Raw genomic sequence first — 20,755 nt, forward strand, 5'->3', positions numbered from 1 at the left:
CATTTAAATGTGGTTAAGATCACTTTACCTCAGTCGAACACTTGTGACCCGTCCTTGTTCGGTCACCAGTTTAGTGCAGAGACCCAAAAGAGCAAATAACTAAATATTTGGAGACTGGGTAAAGGAAGGAAAAAAAGCCAAGTTGTGTATTTCATGCAATGCACATAATTCTAATAATCTTTCCATTTGGTATTGCGCTTTTCACATCGAGAGGCTCTCTCAAAGGACGTCACAGGATTTCCTGTGAAGTGGAGTGACTGGGTATTTGTTGAGTGCTGCGGGCAGTTAGGGTGCTGGATCTTTACAACATGGTCGTAGAAATGTTTTTTTAACAGACACGAATGCATTTCATACTACTAATCATGGCACTATTAAAAAAGAAAAGTAAGTTTCTCCCAGTGTTCTGGCCAACAATCCCCAAATAAAATTGGTCACTCACTCCATGGCAGTTTGGGGGACACTGCTTCGTTGCTGCTGCATCTCGTCCACAAAGTGCACAGTCAATCCACTTTACAGTATTTCCTATCAAGCGCTTTGAGACGTCTCGAACACATGATAAGGCGTTATATCAAACGCAAGGATTATTATTATTAACTTGCATGGTATACAAAGTGAATTGGACAGACCACGAGGCCTGAGCTGACCTACTTTTAGAGTTTTCTACAATTAGACCTGTGTGGCAGCAGCTTTGAGTGTTAATGATCCAGGAAATAGCAGGTAAAGAGAGCACTGGCAGCATAATCAGTGCTGTGACTGTAGCAGCCTGCTCCTCATCATAGTCCATTAACTGCCTTCCTCCCTGGAGATGCTTGAAGTGGGTCATAAGGAAGGATGTGGTTTATTTCCTAAATGCTTTGGAAGTAAGAAGTGGGTCAAAATTGTCCAGTTTTGTAACTGTAGAAGTTGAAAGGATGGGGGAATGTGATGATTTCTTTACAGTTTTGTCCAATAAAAGTATTATTTCCAACTCCCACCATTTGTGGAGTCCTGTAGCTCAGTGGTTAGAGCACTCGCTTTGCAAGCGAGAGACCTGAGTTCAATTCCAGGCAGAGGGCGAAACCTTGGGCAAGTTTCCTTACTCCATACGCCTAATAATAATCCCTCCAAAACAATAATAAATTGGTCATCTTCAATCTACGACTGTTTGTGGGACATTGCTGTGCGCAATTGGCTGCCGCGTTCACTCACAAAATATACAGTCAATTCACTTTACAGTGTGTTCTATGAAGCGCTTTGGGACGTCCTCCCGACGTGAAAAGCACTATATCAAATGCAAGGATTATTATTTATTATATTGTATTAGTTATTGGGATACTTTTAGACAAAAGCGTGCTAATGACTATTCCTCATGTGCGAAGCTCTGTTCACACCTGGTGGTAATTTGAGTGAGGTACCAGAGGGCAGCAGTCAGTCAGGAATTGTAGTCAGGCACAATCAGCAACTAAAAATTGGAGGCGGAAAGCCCTGAAACAATCCGTACTGGACATGCAATCCATTGCCTGAAGTTACAACTGAGGAATGTTTACATACAATATATTACTTTTAAGTCAAAAAGTAGCTTTCTGTGTTGTGGAGGCAAACTAACTTGCACCAGCAATGTCCCACAGACAGCAATCTATCCTGATGTACTGAACCAACAACAAACGTTTGCAAATGATAAGTTAGTATTTGTTTTACACTGCGCTTTATTCGAGGGGAGCGTCAATCAATGGATATTGTGTGCTTCTGCAGAGGGCAGTGTGGAGGGTGTCAGTGAAGGGGAGAGGAAAAAGTTTTGATGGATGGAGGGAGGGCAAAGGGACAGTGTAGGGGGAAAAGTCAGTCGTGATGGGAGAGGGGCAATCATGGCAAGAGAAGGCAGCAATGGTTCAGGGATGTAATTTGTACTACCACATTATACAGGGAGATGCATAATTGGTTTCCATTGCAAAACCTAGAAGTTTTCCATCAGCAATTGTGACTCTAAGGAGGGAAGAGGAAGGGTTAAAGAATACAATATTGTAGAATTCCAGTGAAACATGCCTTCTTACAGCAGCTGCTTTTAGAATTGGTTTGTTTTTTATATATATATATTTAAGTATAAGTATATATATATCGAGAAGGTGGTACAGCTGAGGCGTTGATATATACCCATACTTTCTAAATGAAGCAAAATGCTACGTAATCTTGTGGCTTTCTTTTTTAGTCCATGCAAAGTAGTGATGGGAAAGTAACTTTTTTGATGCCAATAATCACAAAGCTTTATGTTACCCGGTCATCAAAATAACTAGCGATTTGGAAGAGGGGGCAGGAGAGACTGGAACAAGAGCACATCTATTTTTATTTGTACTGCGCAGTACTTCGGAAAGGATGTCTGGTAACTCTTTGTACGTTATTAATTTGAGGGGCCACAAGCAGGATCTTTCACAGAGAAACTTATTACCAGGGGCCATTCAAAACTGAGGCTCTCCGTTCAGACCCCATTTAAGATTCTGTTCCAAGTCGCTACAAAATTCTTTGTTTTCTTTGCCCACCATGACTTTTTTGTATTGAATGCTTTAAATAGTTATTTCAAGATGGACTCTTTAGGTCTACTGAACCTGGTTATGAGTGAGTGGGAGTAAAAGCAACCTGAAAGTTATTTCACTCAAATAGTCAGTGATTCACTCAGTAACATTGCAATCGTGTAACTCACTGGCCCATGTCTGTAACATATACTTTTCTATGTCTTCCTGCTCTCTGCACAACTGCTAGACATCTGGCTTCTATAATTCATGTAACTGATAGATGTACGTCTCCTGTAACCCACAGTCGGGTGACTCCATGTAACTACAGTAGTTAGCCATCTCCATGTAACTTATAATATGTGCCTTCTCGATCACCAATAATTACATAGATGGCAGTGTCTATCCGAACTCATAATTTTCTAGACATAACTATGCAATAATGTGTTGAATGTTAAAACACAGAAACGGTTATTGCCAATTGTTTGAGTAATAGGGAAGCAACCAACGCATTTTGCCAATTTAACTAACCTCAATAACACATCACAGAAATGCCATCTTCTTAAGGTTCTGACTGCACTGACGTTGCTGCTCTGACTGTTTAGCTCAGTAACTCCTCCTCATTGATGTCATCAGTCCTCATCACTGACGGAAAAATATTTCAAAAATTCCAATGACAGAAAATCAGTACAGAATGTTTAATTGTGGATTGTTTATGGACGGGGTGTTATTGCACTGAAACCCCTCTTTAAAAGGATCCTTGCGCTGACGCTCTCCATTTAAAGGCAGGCTTGTCGGAATTCACCAGAGTTGATCCTCCTGAAATCAGCTTTGCACATTACTGGAAGGCGATTGTGTACAATCTGTTTCAGACAGTAATAGGTTCTCTTGCGATGTTTAACCATCTGCAAAGCAAGTAGTGGGCTAAATTGGAGCATTATCCTCAAGAACAAGATACCTGAGTAATTGTAACCTATCATGTAAGGGAGGATTGAGATTTTGTCTGAAGCCCCAGATCAAATTAATTCAGTGAATTCACCGAGAGCTGTTCAGAATACGTATTGGAATGTGAATTTTCTTTTAAAATGATTATTTTTCCTGTTGCAAGTACAAATGTGAAATTAAAGCCATATGTTTTGGTTCAAATAGGCATTGCTTATTTCAGAACTAATTATTCTCTACATTTATCGAACCTGTAAACTGTAGGATGGCAGGGTTAATTATAGAAAATGTTGCCATTTCATAGGAAAGGATCCCACCCCGTTGTATTTTTATTGTATCCTATCATTCCAAAAAGTCTCAAACTGATTCACAGATAACTCCTTTCATGTGTAGTCATTGTATTTTAAGTAACTACAACAGACATTGCAAGACCAGGGAGATCCCACAACTGTGAGCTTGAGTCCTGATGTGGGACATGAACTCACAACCTTCTGACTCACAACCTAATGTGGGTAATGAACTCACAACCTTAACAGAGACAAGAGTGCAACCAACTGAGCCAAACAGACTATGCCACTTGCTTCGAAGGGGAGACTCTTTGTCGTGTAGTTGTCTACCTACATGTGTTTTCTAAGAGTGTGGTTTTGGGGTGGGAAAGATCTGCTGCATATTCAGGTGTTTATGATTCCACTTCTAAAAACCTTCACATTTTCACTCCTCACAGACCATTATAAAGGAAGGCCTTTTGATGAAGCAGACAAGTTCATTTCAACGCTGGAAAAGACGATACTTCAAGCTCCGTGGCCGCACCTTGTATTATGCAAAGAATGCAAAGGTGAGCATTTCCCATTTCTGTCCCATTTGTGCGAAACAAAGCAATATTTGTGGATCATTGCTGTCTGGGAATGTGATGTGCCGGAGATTCACTTCAATCATTTCTCTTGATGTATGTTTGAATGTTGAACATTGTGGCTTTATGTATGATTGAACCTGTAAGAATCGTTTAATATTCCAGGGGATTTTCTACTGTAAAATGTGTTTTTCCAATTTCCTCCATTGGATTCCAGCAGCTTACTGTCTTTACCTTAACCGAGTTTTCTTTCTCATGGTACAGCCAGACAGTGAGCATCAACATGCTTAGCTGATTTCAGCTTCTGTAGTGATAGGGAAATGGTCTCTGAATTCCTGTGTTAAAGTATGAAAAATAATGTGCCAAGATCCCTGCTATTGTTTACCAGTCAGTGACCTGTGTCCATGACAGAATTTCACAGACGACTCCAAACCTTTCCTCATCACCTTTCAGCAGGGTGTCACTTGATGGCAATCAGGCCCAGGATCCCTGCATGTTACAAGTCAGCGTAAGTTGTGTTTGGCCGCTGCGAACATTTAAGACAACCTCCACAGTTTCTGTGGATTTTCCAGGTTCCTTGGGATATTCCGATGTCAGACAATATTTTGATATTGATTAGTAATGACACTTCCTATTTATCAGCAGGATTCATAGTAACCTTGATAGTTCACCAGAATCGGGATAACGTGTAACTTGTGACGCTGTGATAAAACAGCTTTGAAGAGGTGCAGTCAGGAGACTTGTTGAAAAGTCTACCATAAGCAAGGTTATTTTGTTAGCGAAGATGCTGCTCTAACATATGATAGCTGAAATAATACATAAATACATAGCTACCCTCACCACCAAGGGGCGCTATTGGAGGACCTACAGAGCATGCCGGCAACCTATCGTTGAAATGAATACAACCTGCTTCATATCCAGCACATTAAAACTAGCTCCAATCAAGACAACAACCAAGTTCCAGTTTAGTCTCATTTTGCTGAAGCTCTTGGAATGGACTTTTGCTTTTGTAAATTTCGTGTATGCTTAGAAAACTAATAAGCTGTTCAAAAATTAGATTCAAAGTTGTACGATTTTTATGGTTTTTTCCTGGGGGGAGGGGGATGTAATTATTCATGTTTGTTTGGCTGAAATGGCAGATATGTGAGGATTATTATTGAATGAGGATTATGGGAAGCTAGTACAGACTAATAAGCAAATAAGATGACATCTTTGGGACTTTTCCTCCAGAACTAATTGTGGGATAATACACAGTACTGTGTAAAGCTGCAATAGAAAAGAATTTGCGGTACTTGAATCCAGGCCTATTAGAATTTGTACTAATATTTAAAAGGTTTTAAAATAGATGGGGATGTTTGTATTGAGATCTTACTCGATGTGTGATTTACCAGAATGTTCACTTTACCATAACTACGTGCATGAGAAGTTTCTAATATTGGTGTTTACTGGAAAATTCCCCTCAGGCTGGCTGGTGCCATCTAGAAATTCACACGGTATAAATTTAGCTTTGAGCTTCCAGACCCAAAGGCCATAGCAACTTGGCAGCCTACTGATGGATTTAAACACAAGCAGGAATGCACCATACATAAACTTGAAGTGCTTGGAAGTCCTGATCCACAAACTGAAAGGAAGAATTTTGCAACATAATATTATTTTATTACTTCCAATGCCATTAGATACAGCGGGATACAGTTTACCCTTTGTGTTAAAGAACAATGGGAATGCAGAAGGCCTACATTATGTAACAAAAACAAATGGTATTTATATTGTGCCTTTCATGTTGGGAGGACAGTCGAGTGTTTGTACCCAAACTGGGGGTTGGAATCAAGAGGAGTGGAGAGCAAGGGGGATGGGGGTGCGAGGATGACCAAAGGCACGGTCAAAGAGAAAGGTCTTGAGATGGGCCTTGAGGGAGGCAAGGGAGAGGGTAAGTTGAAGGGATTCTGGGATGGAGTTCCAAGAGGTTGAGAAGTACCAATGGTAGAGTTGGTAGGGTGGGGGATTCGGAACAAGGCCAGTGCCTGTCGAGCGAAGGGAGCGGGCAGATTAGTTTGGTTTTAGTAGGTTACAGAGGCAGGAGGAGCAAGAGGAGGAGCTTTTATTGGTATTTCAGGAAGACCCTGCATTAATATAGTCAGATCAAGCTTCCTTGATGAGTAAATTGGTTCATATTAGAGCTGTGTATCCCAGTAGGTGGATTATCAGATCTATGCTGTTACCTGATCTCAGCTGTTGGTAGCACTGAGGGTGTATCAGTTGGTTTTAGCACTGAATTAGCAAAATGGGAAATCAGTCCGAGCTCTTAATCCTTCTTATTGTCCAGTAACCCTTCCTGGTTAGTAGGTATGGATATCGAGCTTGTATTGTAAGATGGTGATACAATGTGACACTGCTCATACCTGTAGGGACTGGGATACAGTCAAATCCTTATCAGTGAATCCAGAACATTGGGTGACGGTGTGTTTCAGTGTTATTATATCCATTACATTGTTACACAGTTGATGGTTGCAGTACACTGAGATAAAATGACCCTGTATTATATACCTCGATACAGTGTGACCTATTGTTAATATAACTGCACTGAAATCCAGTGTGACACATTGTTAATATATGGAGAATGCAGAGATCTGGTGTACAATATTATACCCTTGGGACTGGGACACATACTTTTTCTTACTGTTATATATTGTATGTCTTTAACATATGTCTTTCATTTTGACAGATTCCACGAAACATCCAATTACAGTGAAACAGAAAAACAAGTTTACAATCATATTACAATCTTGAGTATTTTTGTAAACCACTAGTTCCACCCGCCCTTCCTCATAGATGTCTGTTTAATGTGGAGGTGGAGCTGTTTTAAGAGTTTATCTTTGGCTGCCTTGTAGTTGGGTACCATCGCACACAACACACTGTTCTCTCATTGACTGATTTGCCTTTTTCTTCTTTCAGTCCATCATATTTGATGAAGTGGATTTGACCGATGCCAGCGTCGCAGAATCCAGTACGAAAAATGTCAACAACAGTTTTACAGTGAGTCGCTGTGCATTGCTTGATTGTGGGGCACTTGCCTGATTTACATTGATTGGAATGTCTATTGGTATTAGTCACACCAGTCAAGAATGAGCACATGAGATTACCCGTTGCACCAGTTTTTGTGTCTGATTTGTCAAACTAGTAATTGTTTTAGATAGTATAAATACTTGACATAGTCACCACACTTAATACTTTTACTCCCCCATCTGTTCTTTTTGTTAAAAGTCAAGCTATGTTTCAATTCTCTTCTCTTGTTTTTGTTCTTTTTATCATCTGGTTAGTCATTGTTTGCTTTGATAATTGAGGGGAGCGAACAAGGGAAACAATCATTTATAGTTATATCTATTGTTGTGTAAAGAGAATAATGTTTGACCTGTGTTTTGCTACTTTTTTCGGACCTGAGTTCACATTTAGGTTCTAGGTTAGGGGACATTTTTCTATGTTGTGCATTCATTGTCAGGACCAGGCACTGATGAGCGAGTTACACTCCTGGCTTTGGATCAAGACCAATGTTTCCTTTACAAAGCTCCATCCATCATGTGCACCTCAGATATAGCACAAGTTAGACAAAGAGTAAATATTGTCCCACCACAGCCCCATCTAGCAGTTCAGGTGTTGAACAGATAGATAAGAGTCAAGTTCTCTCTACAGTGTTTCATCAAACTGTCAGGCAAGATATACATAAAAAAAATGCAGAGTAGAACTTCCTCCGTCATCATAAGTAACAAGCCTTGACCACAATTTCACAAGTGTTGAGTACATTTCACTACCCTAATGTAATAATATAAATGTTTCGTTTTACACATCACTATCCCACAAGTCTGTCTGAATGATATTATCAGTTCAGTGGTAATTTGAGCTAGATATCTTATAGCAACTGGGTTGACACAGTTTGAAATTTATTCTCTCAGGATCTTTGTAGTCTGAAGAGAGGATACCTTAATTCCTTCATTACCAACCTGTGTCATACAAGACTGGATATAATGTAGAAATTCATCCCTGATCATTCCTTATTTTTGGTGTTGTATAAGCGGCAAGTTTAGGGGACCTCCTTTGTTTCATAAAGTAAATGACCCAATATCAGTGATTGGCTCATAGAGGTGAGCTGTTGGTTTGTAATCAACAGCATAAATCAGGGAATATCGCACAAAAATGTTTCTGATACCTGAAAAAAAGCACAAGGTTTGGGCGACTTCACCAAAGCTCCTTTTGGAGGATTCATTGTGGCTGAGACTTTTCCGAAGTGAGTTTGTACAGATCCCCATATGCGGAATCATTTTCTGGAATGTCCCTGGCATGTGTTTGACTGTCAAGAACCTGAATTTAAAATTACTTGTCCCAAAGATTTTTGTTGGAGTTAGCAAAAGCTCTGAAAAGATTTGAGTGCATATTCAGTAGCAATAATCTGCAAAATAACATGGAAATCTGATATCTTGGATTGATAAATGATGCATATCAGTTGGGTGGCTGAAGAATGTATCCCCTCCAGGATAGAGAATAGACTGAGTAAGACTGGAGCATTTCAGGCAAGAATTGGTTCAATTGCATTCCCCAGGCTGAGTTAAGCTCCGAATTCAGGCCATGAAAAACAAATGTTGTGCTTATTTAATAAGCATGGTTGGAAATATGATTTTAAAAATAGCATCTAAGTATACTTCTGTAAGTAACTAATGAATGTTGTTTAACGTTCTCTTCTATTCTGATAATTGACATAATTGACAATGTGAAGAAGTGTCTGTCATTTTTAAAATCAGGTCAGTGGGAATTGGATTTAGACTTCAAAGTCAAGTTACAGCTCCACTTTATTTGCAATGGAACTAGTTAAAAATTCTACTTTTGTGACTCAAATGTCTTTCTGATAAGCAATGAGTACACTACATAAACATATTTGTATTGTAATATTCACACCATTCACATTAAGTCATGGAGCTAGACATGTAAACAAATGCTGTGATAAATAGGATTGGTGTTTCAGATCTGACATGGATGACACTGATAACACTGATGATTTGGACTCACACTTAATAAATTGCTACTTTGGTGACATGCCTGTGGACAACTCATGCCTGTGGCAGAAAAGTTAAGCATAAATCAGCACAGTGAAGAAAGAAGATTGAAGAAATATAAATCTGCCCTTTTCTGAGCCACTGGAGATTTCTGCTACGTGCTAAGTTTAATTTGATGTGAGAAAGGAATCCAAATCTGCTGGTATCCTTGGACCCCAGGTTATCGGTAGATATAAATGTTTTGCAGGAGATCTGAGTGGGGACTAATTTACCTATTGCCTCCACACCCTCAGCTATAATTAGAATGGCAGTTAAACAGTGCAAATGTTGTAAAATAGGGATGGGCTGTAATGAATGCTGTGCCTAATGCCAAGGTTCAGTCTAGGGCTTTTCTGTGCCAACAAAACTAAAGATCAAACTGTCAATGGTGTGCATTCATATTTAACCCTTAAACTCCTTCCAAGAGATATGCATACCACGTAATACAGTACTGTATAATGTTGCCAATATTTCTGATGTAGAAATGAAGCTACTCAACCACCGCAAATGGCTTCATTACTGTAATTTTTTTCCTAAACTAAATAAAACTAGAAACACTGTGCATATTTCACCCACAAAATATACAGTCAATTCACTTTACAGTATATTCTGTGAAGTGCTTTGAAATGCCTCGTAGATGTGATAAGGCGCTATATCAAATACAAGGATTATTATTATTATATAAAAAACATTGAATACTCTACCAGCACTCCCACTGTTATCCCTTTTTTTCTCTCCTATTTCTCTGGTCCTCACTCTGACCTATTTTTATCTTTAATTTAACTTTTTTTTCTAGCTAATCTGTCTCTCCCTTCCTTCATAAAAGATAAGTTCTATAGAACCATGATGAGGAAAGCTGAGCTGACCTCACTGCCATCATCTGCCTGTTCATTTGAATAACCTATATTCTTTCGCAAAGTTGCAAAACATGGTCTGGTGTGTATTATACAATTGTAGCATATAAAGGAAGTTCAGATATTAAGCAAATGGGTTACCACCTTATAACATCTGTGAGGGTGACCCCATTGTTAGGAATAGCCATTGGTCTGAAACTGGAGCCCAGCAGGAGTAGATATCTTTAGGAGAGGAGAACAAGGGAGAAAATTGGAAAAGAAAAACAAATGAAGACCCAGGAATTGTGCTGCTGGGCTGTGGAAACGCAGTATTTACTTAGCAGAAGTAAATAATTAAACATATTGGTTAATAGGAGTGAATATTATTATGTTTTAATAGAAAATGTTACCAGAGGATTGAGTGGTGCATTGTATTCTCATATAGTGCTTACACCAATTGGACTTCCAGCCTTCTTATTCTGGGGCTATGAAGGTCTGACTTAAAATTAGTTTAAGCTAATCTCAGCACAATCTTAGTTGGCACAGGTTCCACAGTTCAAAGATTGGAGGACATAAAGAAGCTTAATGTGGGAAGAGAAAAGAAATACTCTGGTGCAGTGTGAAGGGCTATTCTGTAGTTGGGGGTTGGGGGGGGAGGAGGAGGAGTGGGGGGTTAAAACACAATATTGGGGCAGAATGGAGGGAGTTTTGCATCTAATATTGCTGTAACAGTAATAATGACCAAAGTGGAGAAGATGTATTGATATTTCTCACTTGGATGAGAGCAAAAGTGCACATTTATTTAACATAAGTGGTAGTGGGTTAAAGTGGAAAACTATAGAAGGATAAGCTACTGCCAGTGTAATATGCCTCGGTTGTTATATTCCCTGCAGACTCTGTGTAATGTACATGTTCCACACATTCCACTGTTGCACAAGGACGATTATCAGACAGTAAGCAGATTTTTTAATGAATGTTTCTGCATTAAACATTTGTAGAAGTGAAATGATCACAAGATCTATCTCCAGGTTGTCACACCTATCGGAGAAAAGATCACTTCCCTGCTCTGCAGACTAAAATTACAGTTTCACAAGCAGATTGATGGTACTCAGCTACAGGAGTGCCCTGCCCGCACTTTCCTGAAAGCTGACATTATGCTGAACCTATTTAGAAATCCTACATCCTTCCTGTACATATCCTAACAACAAACCAAACTAAAACAAAGGGAATATAACAACCGAGGTGTGTTATACTGACAATAGCTTATCGGTCTGCAGGTATTCCAATTTAACCCACTACCATTAATATTAATTAAATCCATTTACTTCAAACTCCAGTAATTGTTTCAGACAAGCAGAGGCATTTTGAATCCACCTCCTGCTATCAAATATAAAGAAAATAAACAAATACTATATATACTTTGCAGATGTTAATTTGCATTATTATAGTTTCAGATTCTAAGTCTTTTGTGAGACATTTTCAGCACAATGTCAGTGCTTTGCTGAATTTTACCCTTGTAACTCCTTGATACTGATTTCTAGGTTCTGTCACAGGAAATTCTTCATTTTGACTTAGTTGTCAATTGTCATTGTCCGTCTCTGATGATGTGTTCATCAATGTTCTTAAGGAACAGAAAGAGGAAGTTGTTCTTCAGCATTCCTTAGCAGGATCTGGTCTCAATTTCCTTTGATGACTATAATGCATTGGGAGACTCTCAACTTGTTTTGCAGAGAACTCTGACGTTAACAGAAGAGCTGATGGAAGTTTACCCGCCATATAGACATTCCTGGGTTTCCACCTTCCTCTTCTAGCATGAACCTTCACTGGCCAATTGGCACCATTCCTGCCCAGGTCTGAAAAGGTTCCCAAGACTACTGAGGAATCATTGTTTACACTAATCTGTGGCAGACTCCTGTGTTTTTTGTAATGTGCAAGTGAAGCACGGGAAATCCTTAAACTGTCTGTTCAGAGAAGGGAGTCCAAGTGGCTGCATAACTGCAACTAATTGTACTTTCAGACTATTGTGCGAATGAGAACAGCATCCTATCAAATACATTGGGAATAGATTTATCTTTAACCTAACAACTCGCTTATGTGCAGCTACAGCCCCAAAGTCTCAGGCTAATATTCTGACAATACTGACTTAATTGTTGCCAGTGCTTTGGACTTGCGCAAAAGCATAGGTTGACAGGGATACTTGTGCAACAAAACGATAACACTTTCTAAAGGAAATGTCCATTGTGTGCAAGTGGAAACCACTTTGAAAGGTATAAGTAAGTGCAAGCAAAATCTGAAAACCATCCCATGCATAGTCTTGAGCTCAATAGTATCGACTAGATAAAAAGAAAAAACAGACCTTGGAAAAGAAAAGTTGCTGTGACTGCACAGCCGGTCACATCAACATCTGAAGGAGAAAGCCATGTTAATGTTCGAGGTGTGACCTTTCGTCAGAGCTCAGTCCAGATATAGCACACTGTTTGAGCTGTGGTCTTCTGACGCAAGCAGACTCATGCCAGAAGAAGCTGTACACCAGGCTTCAAAAGATCCAGGCTTGGAAGTCAGCAAGACACCAAGAAGAAAGAGCCTCCTGCTGCACCAGCACTTTGGAATTTTAACAGTGATTAAAGGGAGGTGTCTTTTCATAGCCCCAATATATTGAAAGAACCTGACCCATACTGGGCCGAAAGGCCTTGAACTCTTTCGTATTGAAGGATTATTTCAAGATGATAAGGCTGCTCCAGATAATTCAGTTGGTGTGCCTGGATAGACTGTAATGAAGTATATAATATGAGGCAGTCCTCTAGTGCACTTATCATGAGAGCAAAGTTTGGTTCTTGATCTTTTCAGTATGAGCGTTGCACAATTCTTCTTGCTTGTTATCCAGTGGGAACAGAATTGCAGGTAAAGCTGAAATGAGGAACAGAATTTCATAATGTATCTCTTTATATTGAATTATTCTCTTGCTGTTGGAGTATCACCTGTAAATAATAGTCATTATATTTCACAGTAAAATCCTGAGACTTTTCAGTGACATAAGCCACTATATCAAATGCAAGGATTATTTTTTTATCAGAGGTCATCTTGTAAGGCAGCATTGTAGGGTTTCAGCATGTTTCTACTGAACGCCATTGTGCTATGATATTTCAAGAAGACAGCTGCTTCAATACAACACTACAGCAAGCAGACATCCATGTTCATGGCATTTAATTCCTCCAGATAGTGCCTCTGAGTTTTGCAATCCTTTAGTATTGTGTATTGGTTGTGACAATTGAACAAATATGAGAGAATATTCAATTACCTGGTTGTGATCCTGTGACTTTGGTTTTAGTTCAGCCCGCACCTGCAAAGCTCCCTCACTTCCAGTCTCTTGACTTTGTTGCTAATCTTTATGTTTGCTTTCTTTTGCTGTTCCTGCTGCTACATTTGGTCACAGTGAAGGTGTACCTCTGGGTGTGGAAGAGCACTGCCCAAGATGATTTATGTTGCATGAAGCTCTTAAATGAACTTTGTCCAATTGAGAAAAAAGATGATCTGTCAGATATCAAGTCTTGTGCATTCTGTCCAGGAGCACACAAGAGCAGTGTAGTATGGGAACATTGAGGTATTCAAGTCTTGAACCTTGAACAACTTGGGATTTTACAGAGTTACGTGTTGGGGGAGGGGGGATGCTTAACAAAAAAAGGAAATTGAGCTTCGTGGAAGCTGGTTGAGCAATTGAGAGGCACAAAACCCCCAAGATCCAAGGACATGGGTAAAGGATTGAGAATGGAATCACGGCATTGCAAAAAGATGCAGACGTTGGTTAGCATGAAGAAACCATCTCTTCATTCTTGTGGTTTTTCATAATATCTGACCTCAAATTACAGGCTGCTCCCTCCCTCATACAAAATGGCATTATAATAATAATCACGTCATCTAGATGTCTCAAAGCGCTTTGCAGAATATACTGTAAAGTGTATTGACTGTGTATTTTGTGGGCAACGTGACAGCCAGTTTGCCCACAGCAGTGTCCCACAAACAGCTTTGGAGTGAGTGACCCATTTTATTTGGAGGGATTGTTGGTCAGGACACCAGGAGAAACGTTATTCTTGTTTTAAATAATGCCATGGTATCTTTAATATCCACCTGCAAAGGCAGGCGGGACCTTGGTTTAACGTCTCATCAGAGGAACAGCACCTCTGACAATGCAACATACCCAGCACTGCATTGGAGTGTCAGGTTAGACTATGTGAGTTCAAGTTCCGACGTGAGATTTGAACCCATAACCTTCTGACTCCGAGGCGAGAGCGCTAACGACTGAGTCAGGCTGACACAAACTTGTTTGTGCCATCAGGGCAGCTCTCAAAAAGAAGATGAATCACTTTTAACCTTGATCCTGAGGAACAATATAGATAAAGAATGATGAAAGTTTATTGTTGTAGCAAATTGTTCTAGTTCTTGGTTCGGACAAACATTGAACCAAAAAGGAAGCGACACTAGGTGGTGAGGGAATAATTAAAAATATTAAGAGTAAAGTGCAGACGTAATACAACAAAACTAATGGATCTCATGCTTAAAGGTTAAGTTCAATAGTCCAGGAGAAGGATTTCCTGCTGTTTATGTTCTGACGCCTTTTTCAGGTTCGCTGCTAGCTAACGTGCTTCCTTATGTCATCCTGTTAGTGTTGGCTGGGACAAATTTTGTGCCAGTAGAATATTGCTGAATCGTTTTCTTCAGACAGCAGAGACAGTGATCAGGATGGAGACTGTAAGACTGAGGAGAATTATGTAATTTTGCCTCTTCATATACAAACTGAACAACTATAGAAAGAAGCAAGTTAACTCTTGATTTTGAAGTGCCACGAATGGACATTGCTCCCAGCAGTATTCATTCAACATATTATACAGAGCAGAGCTTCTTGTCCAGTTATTCAACAATGTCCCTCAGCGGCAACCTTAGAAGAACCTCCTGCTGTACATGTTTCCCCAAGTGCCTTTCTGTGATTTCTTGGTGAGATTGAAAGCAGTGTAATCTGATGTTGTCAGTTTGGTAGTGATGTGGTTAAGGCATTGGAGTCCTGTAGCTCAGTGGTTAGAGCACTCGCCTCTCAAACGAGAGACCTGGGTGCTCATCCACTTTGGAAGTCGAAGTTTCCTCTCTGTTGTCAGAAACATTAACTGGCTCTATTGAATGAGAAAGTAAAGCATTACAATAATAATAATAATAATAATCCTTGCATTTGATATAGTGCTTTTCACGTCTTCTAGACGTCTCAAAGCGCTTCACAGAATATAATAATAATAATAATCCTTGCATTTGATATAGCGCTTTTCACGTCGGGAGGACGTCCCAAAACGCTTCACAGAACACACTGTAAAGTGAATTGACTATAGTTGTGGGCGAACGTGGCAGCCAATTGCGCACAGCAATGTCCCACAAACAGTCGTGGATTGAAAATGACCAATTTATTATTGTTTTTGTTTTTTGGAGGGATTATTTACAGTAGAATATACTGTAAAGTGGAGTGACTGTATATTTTGTGGGAGAAACGCGACAACCAATTGCGCACAGCAGTGTCCCACAAACGGTCATGGATTGAAGTGGTGAAAGATGACCTTCAGAGATCACTGATGAGCCAAACCTCCTGAGTTATACAAAAGATTGAAACATGGAAAGATGGATAAAATTGTCTCTAGGTCCTTGTGTTGACTTAGAGACATTAAAGTAATTCAGAAGTATAATTACTTCCGCGTTTTTCCTACGTGCTTTCTGTCCATGGTGTTCTGACTGAATACTGGAACATTCGCAGCAGATGGCCTCTGATACAAGACTAGCAATTTGGCTCTTTTTAATCTACAATTTGTAGAAATCTGGATCTCAATGTAACGCTTCTTGACAAACTAGTTATATGCTTGTCACAGCTGAACTCTGCTAGCAACATTGTTTTGAACCATCTTCTACACAACTGCGTAATGTCACAGCTTTCTTAATGAGATGTATGTCTAAATGTTTTATTAGTGCCTGGCTGTAGCTCTGAAGAACTATCTTTAAAATGCCGTTTGTGACAGAACACATTGAGCTCATATACCCTCACGTACCATCAGTCATGTCAGCCATATGTTTTCCATCCTTTCCAATGGAAACATGGAATGATGGATAAAATTATCTCAAGATCCTTGTGTTGCATATTTTGACCAAGAGATAATGGGATAATTCAGAAGTATAATTACTTCTGTGTTTTTCTTACGTGCTTTCCTTTGTTTTGTTCTGACTGAATTTCTGACTGCACAAGTTGTGATATAATCTTTTCATTCTTTGAGAGTTGTAACTGTTTACAGTATAAATACAATATAAATTTACATTTATGTAGCATTCATATTACATTTATATATAGCGCCAAGAGGACGTCCAAAAGCACTTGACAGTGCTCGCTTGGCACCCAAGCTGTGAGAGGGAGCGCACAGGGGAGAGAGCTGTAATTCGTGTTAAATTGGTTAGTTTATATCACAACTTGTGCAGTCAGAAATACAGTGGAATCTGTGTGCACGTTCATACTGCCCATATGGCAAGAAACTAATTTACTCAAGAAATGTTGATCTGATTTATGATCTGTACATCCATGTTTGAGCCTGTGTCTACTTGTCTCCTCTAAACCATCTATATATAAACCTGCTTTTACTGGTAACATTGCTGAACCTATGATAACTATGATTGGGTTGAGAGAGAGACTTGGTGGGTTCGAATAATACGAAGCGACGGATTACAGTACAGTTTGTAACATAATATAGATTTAGGTTAAGCGGGAGCAGAACTTGTCGGTGTTATTGTTGAGGGCTAAAGGGATGGGACAAGATGGTTAACATCACGTAGACCAGGCTTCTCTGCTCATCTTCATTGAAACCTTGGTTCCCTTTTTAGCAAAGTTCAGTGCGTGTCAGGGAACACATTCACAAACTAAGAAATGCAGTATCATGGTGGTCGACATTTGACAACGAGGACATTTTTTGTAATTTAAGCTGCAATTTGCTGTGGATAAACATACCAGAGTGAGGACGTTAGACAGGAAGAGACGGATATACAATGACGCAGAAAGGACCATATGTTTAATGTTGAACCTTCCAGCTCCGCAGCCTGTAAGAGACTTTACAGTATATGTTACAATTCACGGCGTGGTTGATTTTTCCAACCACAGATTGAAATTAAATGTGTTTCAGGTGGATTTGTCACAAATAAGTAGCTGCAGGAGTTTTAAATTATTTTCTATGAAAAGTAAATGTTGAAAATGAAAGGCTTGACCGGAGGGAGCAGTTGGGACAGTAGGGTCACAGCAGGTCGCTAAGGTAGAGTGGTAATAACTGCAAGTTTAAGGGTTGTTTAGATGATGCTTCGGTGCTTTGGATTCCACGCAGCAAAGTAAATGAGGTGGATCCTAGCAACAGTTTCAGTGGTTCAGAAACCCTGTTCTCTTTTTTTATCAGAAGGAATTGACTCAAGCTTCCTATTGTACAGTTTGTACTGAGCTGCTGCTTACAAGGTGGCTTATCTATTTTTTTAACCAGATGGCTTCAGAGGGATTGAAGAGAGTATTTCCAGCCGTGACTCCAGAGAGACAAACCACAGCTTCTGTTCGGCAGTATTTGCAATAATTGCCTCTTCCTAATTTCTGGGATTGATGGCTGCTGAGACTGGCTTCATTTTGCTAAGCACCATATTTATTGCCATCTACAAAATTTATAGTCACTAGACTTCACGGTATATCTTGTGAAGGGCTTTGAGGAGTCCTCCATACGTGAAAGGCACTATAACAAATACAAAGATTACCATTTTTGGAAGCCGCACAAATACCGCAACAAATAAAATGGTGAATGCTTATATTGACTCCTATTATTTCCTAATTTGGTGAAACATTTCATCATCTCATCATGAATATGATCTCACAGTCCAGGCTAACACTGCAGTGGAGCGTTTGGAGGAGTCCTGCATTGTCGGAGATACCATCCTTCAGATGAGATGTAAACTGAGGTCCCGTCTGCCTGTTCAGTTGGACTTTAAAGATCCCATGGCACTATTTAATATGGGAAGGGAGTTTCTCCCGGTATCCTGGCCAACAATCCTCTAGATACCATTTGTCATTCTCTTCGTGGCTGTTTGTGGGACATTGCTGCGTGCAAGTTGGCTGCCTACAAATAAAGTTACTACACTTTCAGAAACTTTGTGAAGTGCTTTGAAATATTCTCAATATTATAGGTGCCATATCAAATGCAAGGATCATCATTCTGCTTATTATTACATGGCTTTATCATTCCTAACCAGTTGGAATATCCTTGGAGAGTGCAACACTGCAGCTGTGCACACACAAGTTTGTACGTGTGCGCATATTTGCAAAGCTGCTGCCATTCCTTTCCACTATTACAGAATTGCTCAGATTCTTCTGATTGTAGTCAGAAAGTGACTTGCAGCTCGAGGGCAGATATTTGCCCCTGGAGGTGCTAAGAAAGCCATGTCATCAGTTACTTCCTCATTTATCTGATAGCCCTGATGCCAAAGTCAGGGTTGGTGCCAGAGACAGTGAAGTAAATGTGTCATTTAACAGTTGCCGCACGCCAAAGGCTGCTGCTGATTAAGATATTAGAATTTTCTTGTTGTCTCTTGAAATAATAGTTTAAATGTGATTTGCAGTTTCCCTGACTGCATTGCTGCTCCAGCATTGAAGATGTTAAGAGTTGGAATAAGCAGCATAAGTGTCCTTGGGAGTCTGAATGGGTCAGTTCCGCTGTAGGGCAGTCCCCATGGGCTTTGATGCTATTTTGGTGGAATAGCTCTGGCAGTCAGTGCCTTCCTCCTTCTAAAGGGTGTGGTTTAAAGAACAGGATCAGGAATTTCAACTACCTAAGATCCTCCTCCTGCTGCTGTTCACAGCTCAGCAGGAAGAGACTTTCACCAGAGGCTTGGCTCTCCCACAGCAGGATGCGTGCATTAGTCACACAAGCAGGGCTGAAGACAGCAGAACTGCATGTTGAACTTAGGCAGGAGTGCTCCCCAATGCAAGTACTCTTGCCACTTTGCCGTTCTACTCAGCCCAAGTAAGGAATAGCATTCTTGCTGCACAGTTACCCTGTGTCAGGTGGAGGAGGCTGGTTTCCCTTGGACCACTCCAGAAAAGCAGGATTGCTGTGTTTGACCGGAGTGGCAGAGAGTTTGCAGAGGAAGTTTTGGAAGAAGTGAAACGTAGTGTGGGAAAGAGTTCACGGTGAGATATCTGCAGCAAGTTCCTGGATGGGACTCTGAACCCAGTTCACAACAGTGTTTGCAAAACCTCAGCAGTAAGTCGAGCATTTCAGCCTTTAATGAGATGGCTTCTGATCCTTTGAGCATGACAGGAATCTTTCATAAGGAATTCAAAGTTTTTTTTCTTCTCACTGGTTGTTCCTTTTTTGTCTCATGTCATATCAGATAAAGGTTTTGTGGTGAATTTTCAAGTATCTGAAACTCCAAAGCACAAACGAGAACCTTTGCTTTCATGATTTTAAATGGAGTCGGAGCATTTGTAACTTATCGTTCCAAAGTCTAGCCACAAGTCTACGTCATTGCAGCATAAGTATAACTATTCGTATGCTGTTAGTTTCGAGATTATGTGGAACCTCTTCTTTTTGTGAGGCTGTTATTTTTGTGTGCTCTGTCCAGATAAAGCTTTTTCTGAGAAAAAGCCAGGATCAGGTCAATGATTCTCGCTGTGATGTTTTCTTTGCTGTCAAATTTCCAATTAATTGAAAGCCTAAAACTTTAGCCACAGCAAACACATACCTACAGAGAAATAGCTTGGGAAGAGCTGTCACACTTTTTAGACTAGAAGCTTCAATGGAGTCTGAAGGCCTTTGTCAAAAGTCCAACATCAGTTGCCCTGATTTTATCATTTTATCTCAATAAATCATTTATGGTTTTATAGATTCCTTTTACGGTATCTTTTGCACAATGTTGTGGCTAGGATTTCAGTAAAGCTTGATACCTGGAAGATCCAGTGATACAGTTGTGGTTTTCATCGTTCCAAACTTATGTCTAAAGGGAACGTAGCAACTTGAAGCAATGAATTAAAGCTGTTTTGGCTTTGTGGGGTTAGAGCTGACAGCAGCTTGCTTTCATTGTCCTGGAGCTTAATGTAGCTTAGAGCACTAACCTCGCAAATGAGAGACCTGGGTTCGATTCCCAGCAGGGCGAAATGTTGGGCAAGTTTCCTTACTCCACACGCCTCTGTTTACCTAGCAGTAAGGAGGAACCCAGTTGTTGATTGGCGGATCGCTTTTCCCGGTGTAATAATTCCTTCAAAAATAATAATAATAGTAATAAATTGGTCACTCAATCCCCGAATGTTTGTAGGACACTGCTGCGTTTTGCCTGCAAAAGTACAATCAATACACTTTACAGTATGTTCTGTGAAGCGCTTTGAGACATCTCGAAGACGTGATAAGGTGCAATATCAAATGCAAGGATTATTATTAATATTATTATTGTCAGTGCTACATTATAAATGTCAAAATGTTGCCTTGTCCTGAAGTGGGACTTCGGCCTGCTCCGAAGCCAACACTGGCG

The 20,755-nt window shown here is 40.0% G+C and overlaps 1 protein-coding gene across 1 annotated transcript in view; it reads left to right on the forward strand.

Annotated features, from left to right (window-relative positions):
* The window catches only part of LOC103186638 (diacylglycerol kinase delta), a 74,935-nt gene that overhangs the window by 17,603 nt on the left and 36,577 nt on the right, over positions 1-20,755 (forward strand). The window contains exons 2-3 of the mRNA XM_042339117.1: positions 4,150-4,260; positions 7,228-7,308. Of these exons, the coding sequence (XP_042195051.1) occupies positions 4,150-4,260; positions 7,228-7,308 (192 nt within the window). The remainder of the gene's footprint in view (positions 1-4,149; positions 4,261-7,227; positions 7,309-20,755) is intronic.

This window comes from Callorhinchus milii, unplaced genomic scaffold (assembly GCF_018977255.1).
Source record: "Callorhinchus milii isolate IMCB2004 unplaced genomic scaffold, IMCB_Cmil_1.0 Scaffold11, whole genome shotgun sequence".
Taxonomy (NCBI): domain Eukaryota; kingdom Metazoa; phylum Chordata; class Chondrichthyes; order Chimaeriformes; family Callorhinchidae; genus Callorhinchus; species Callorhinchus milii.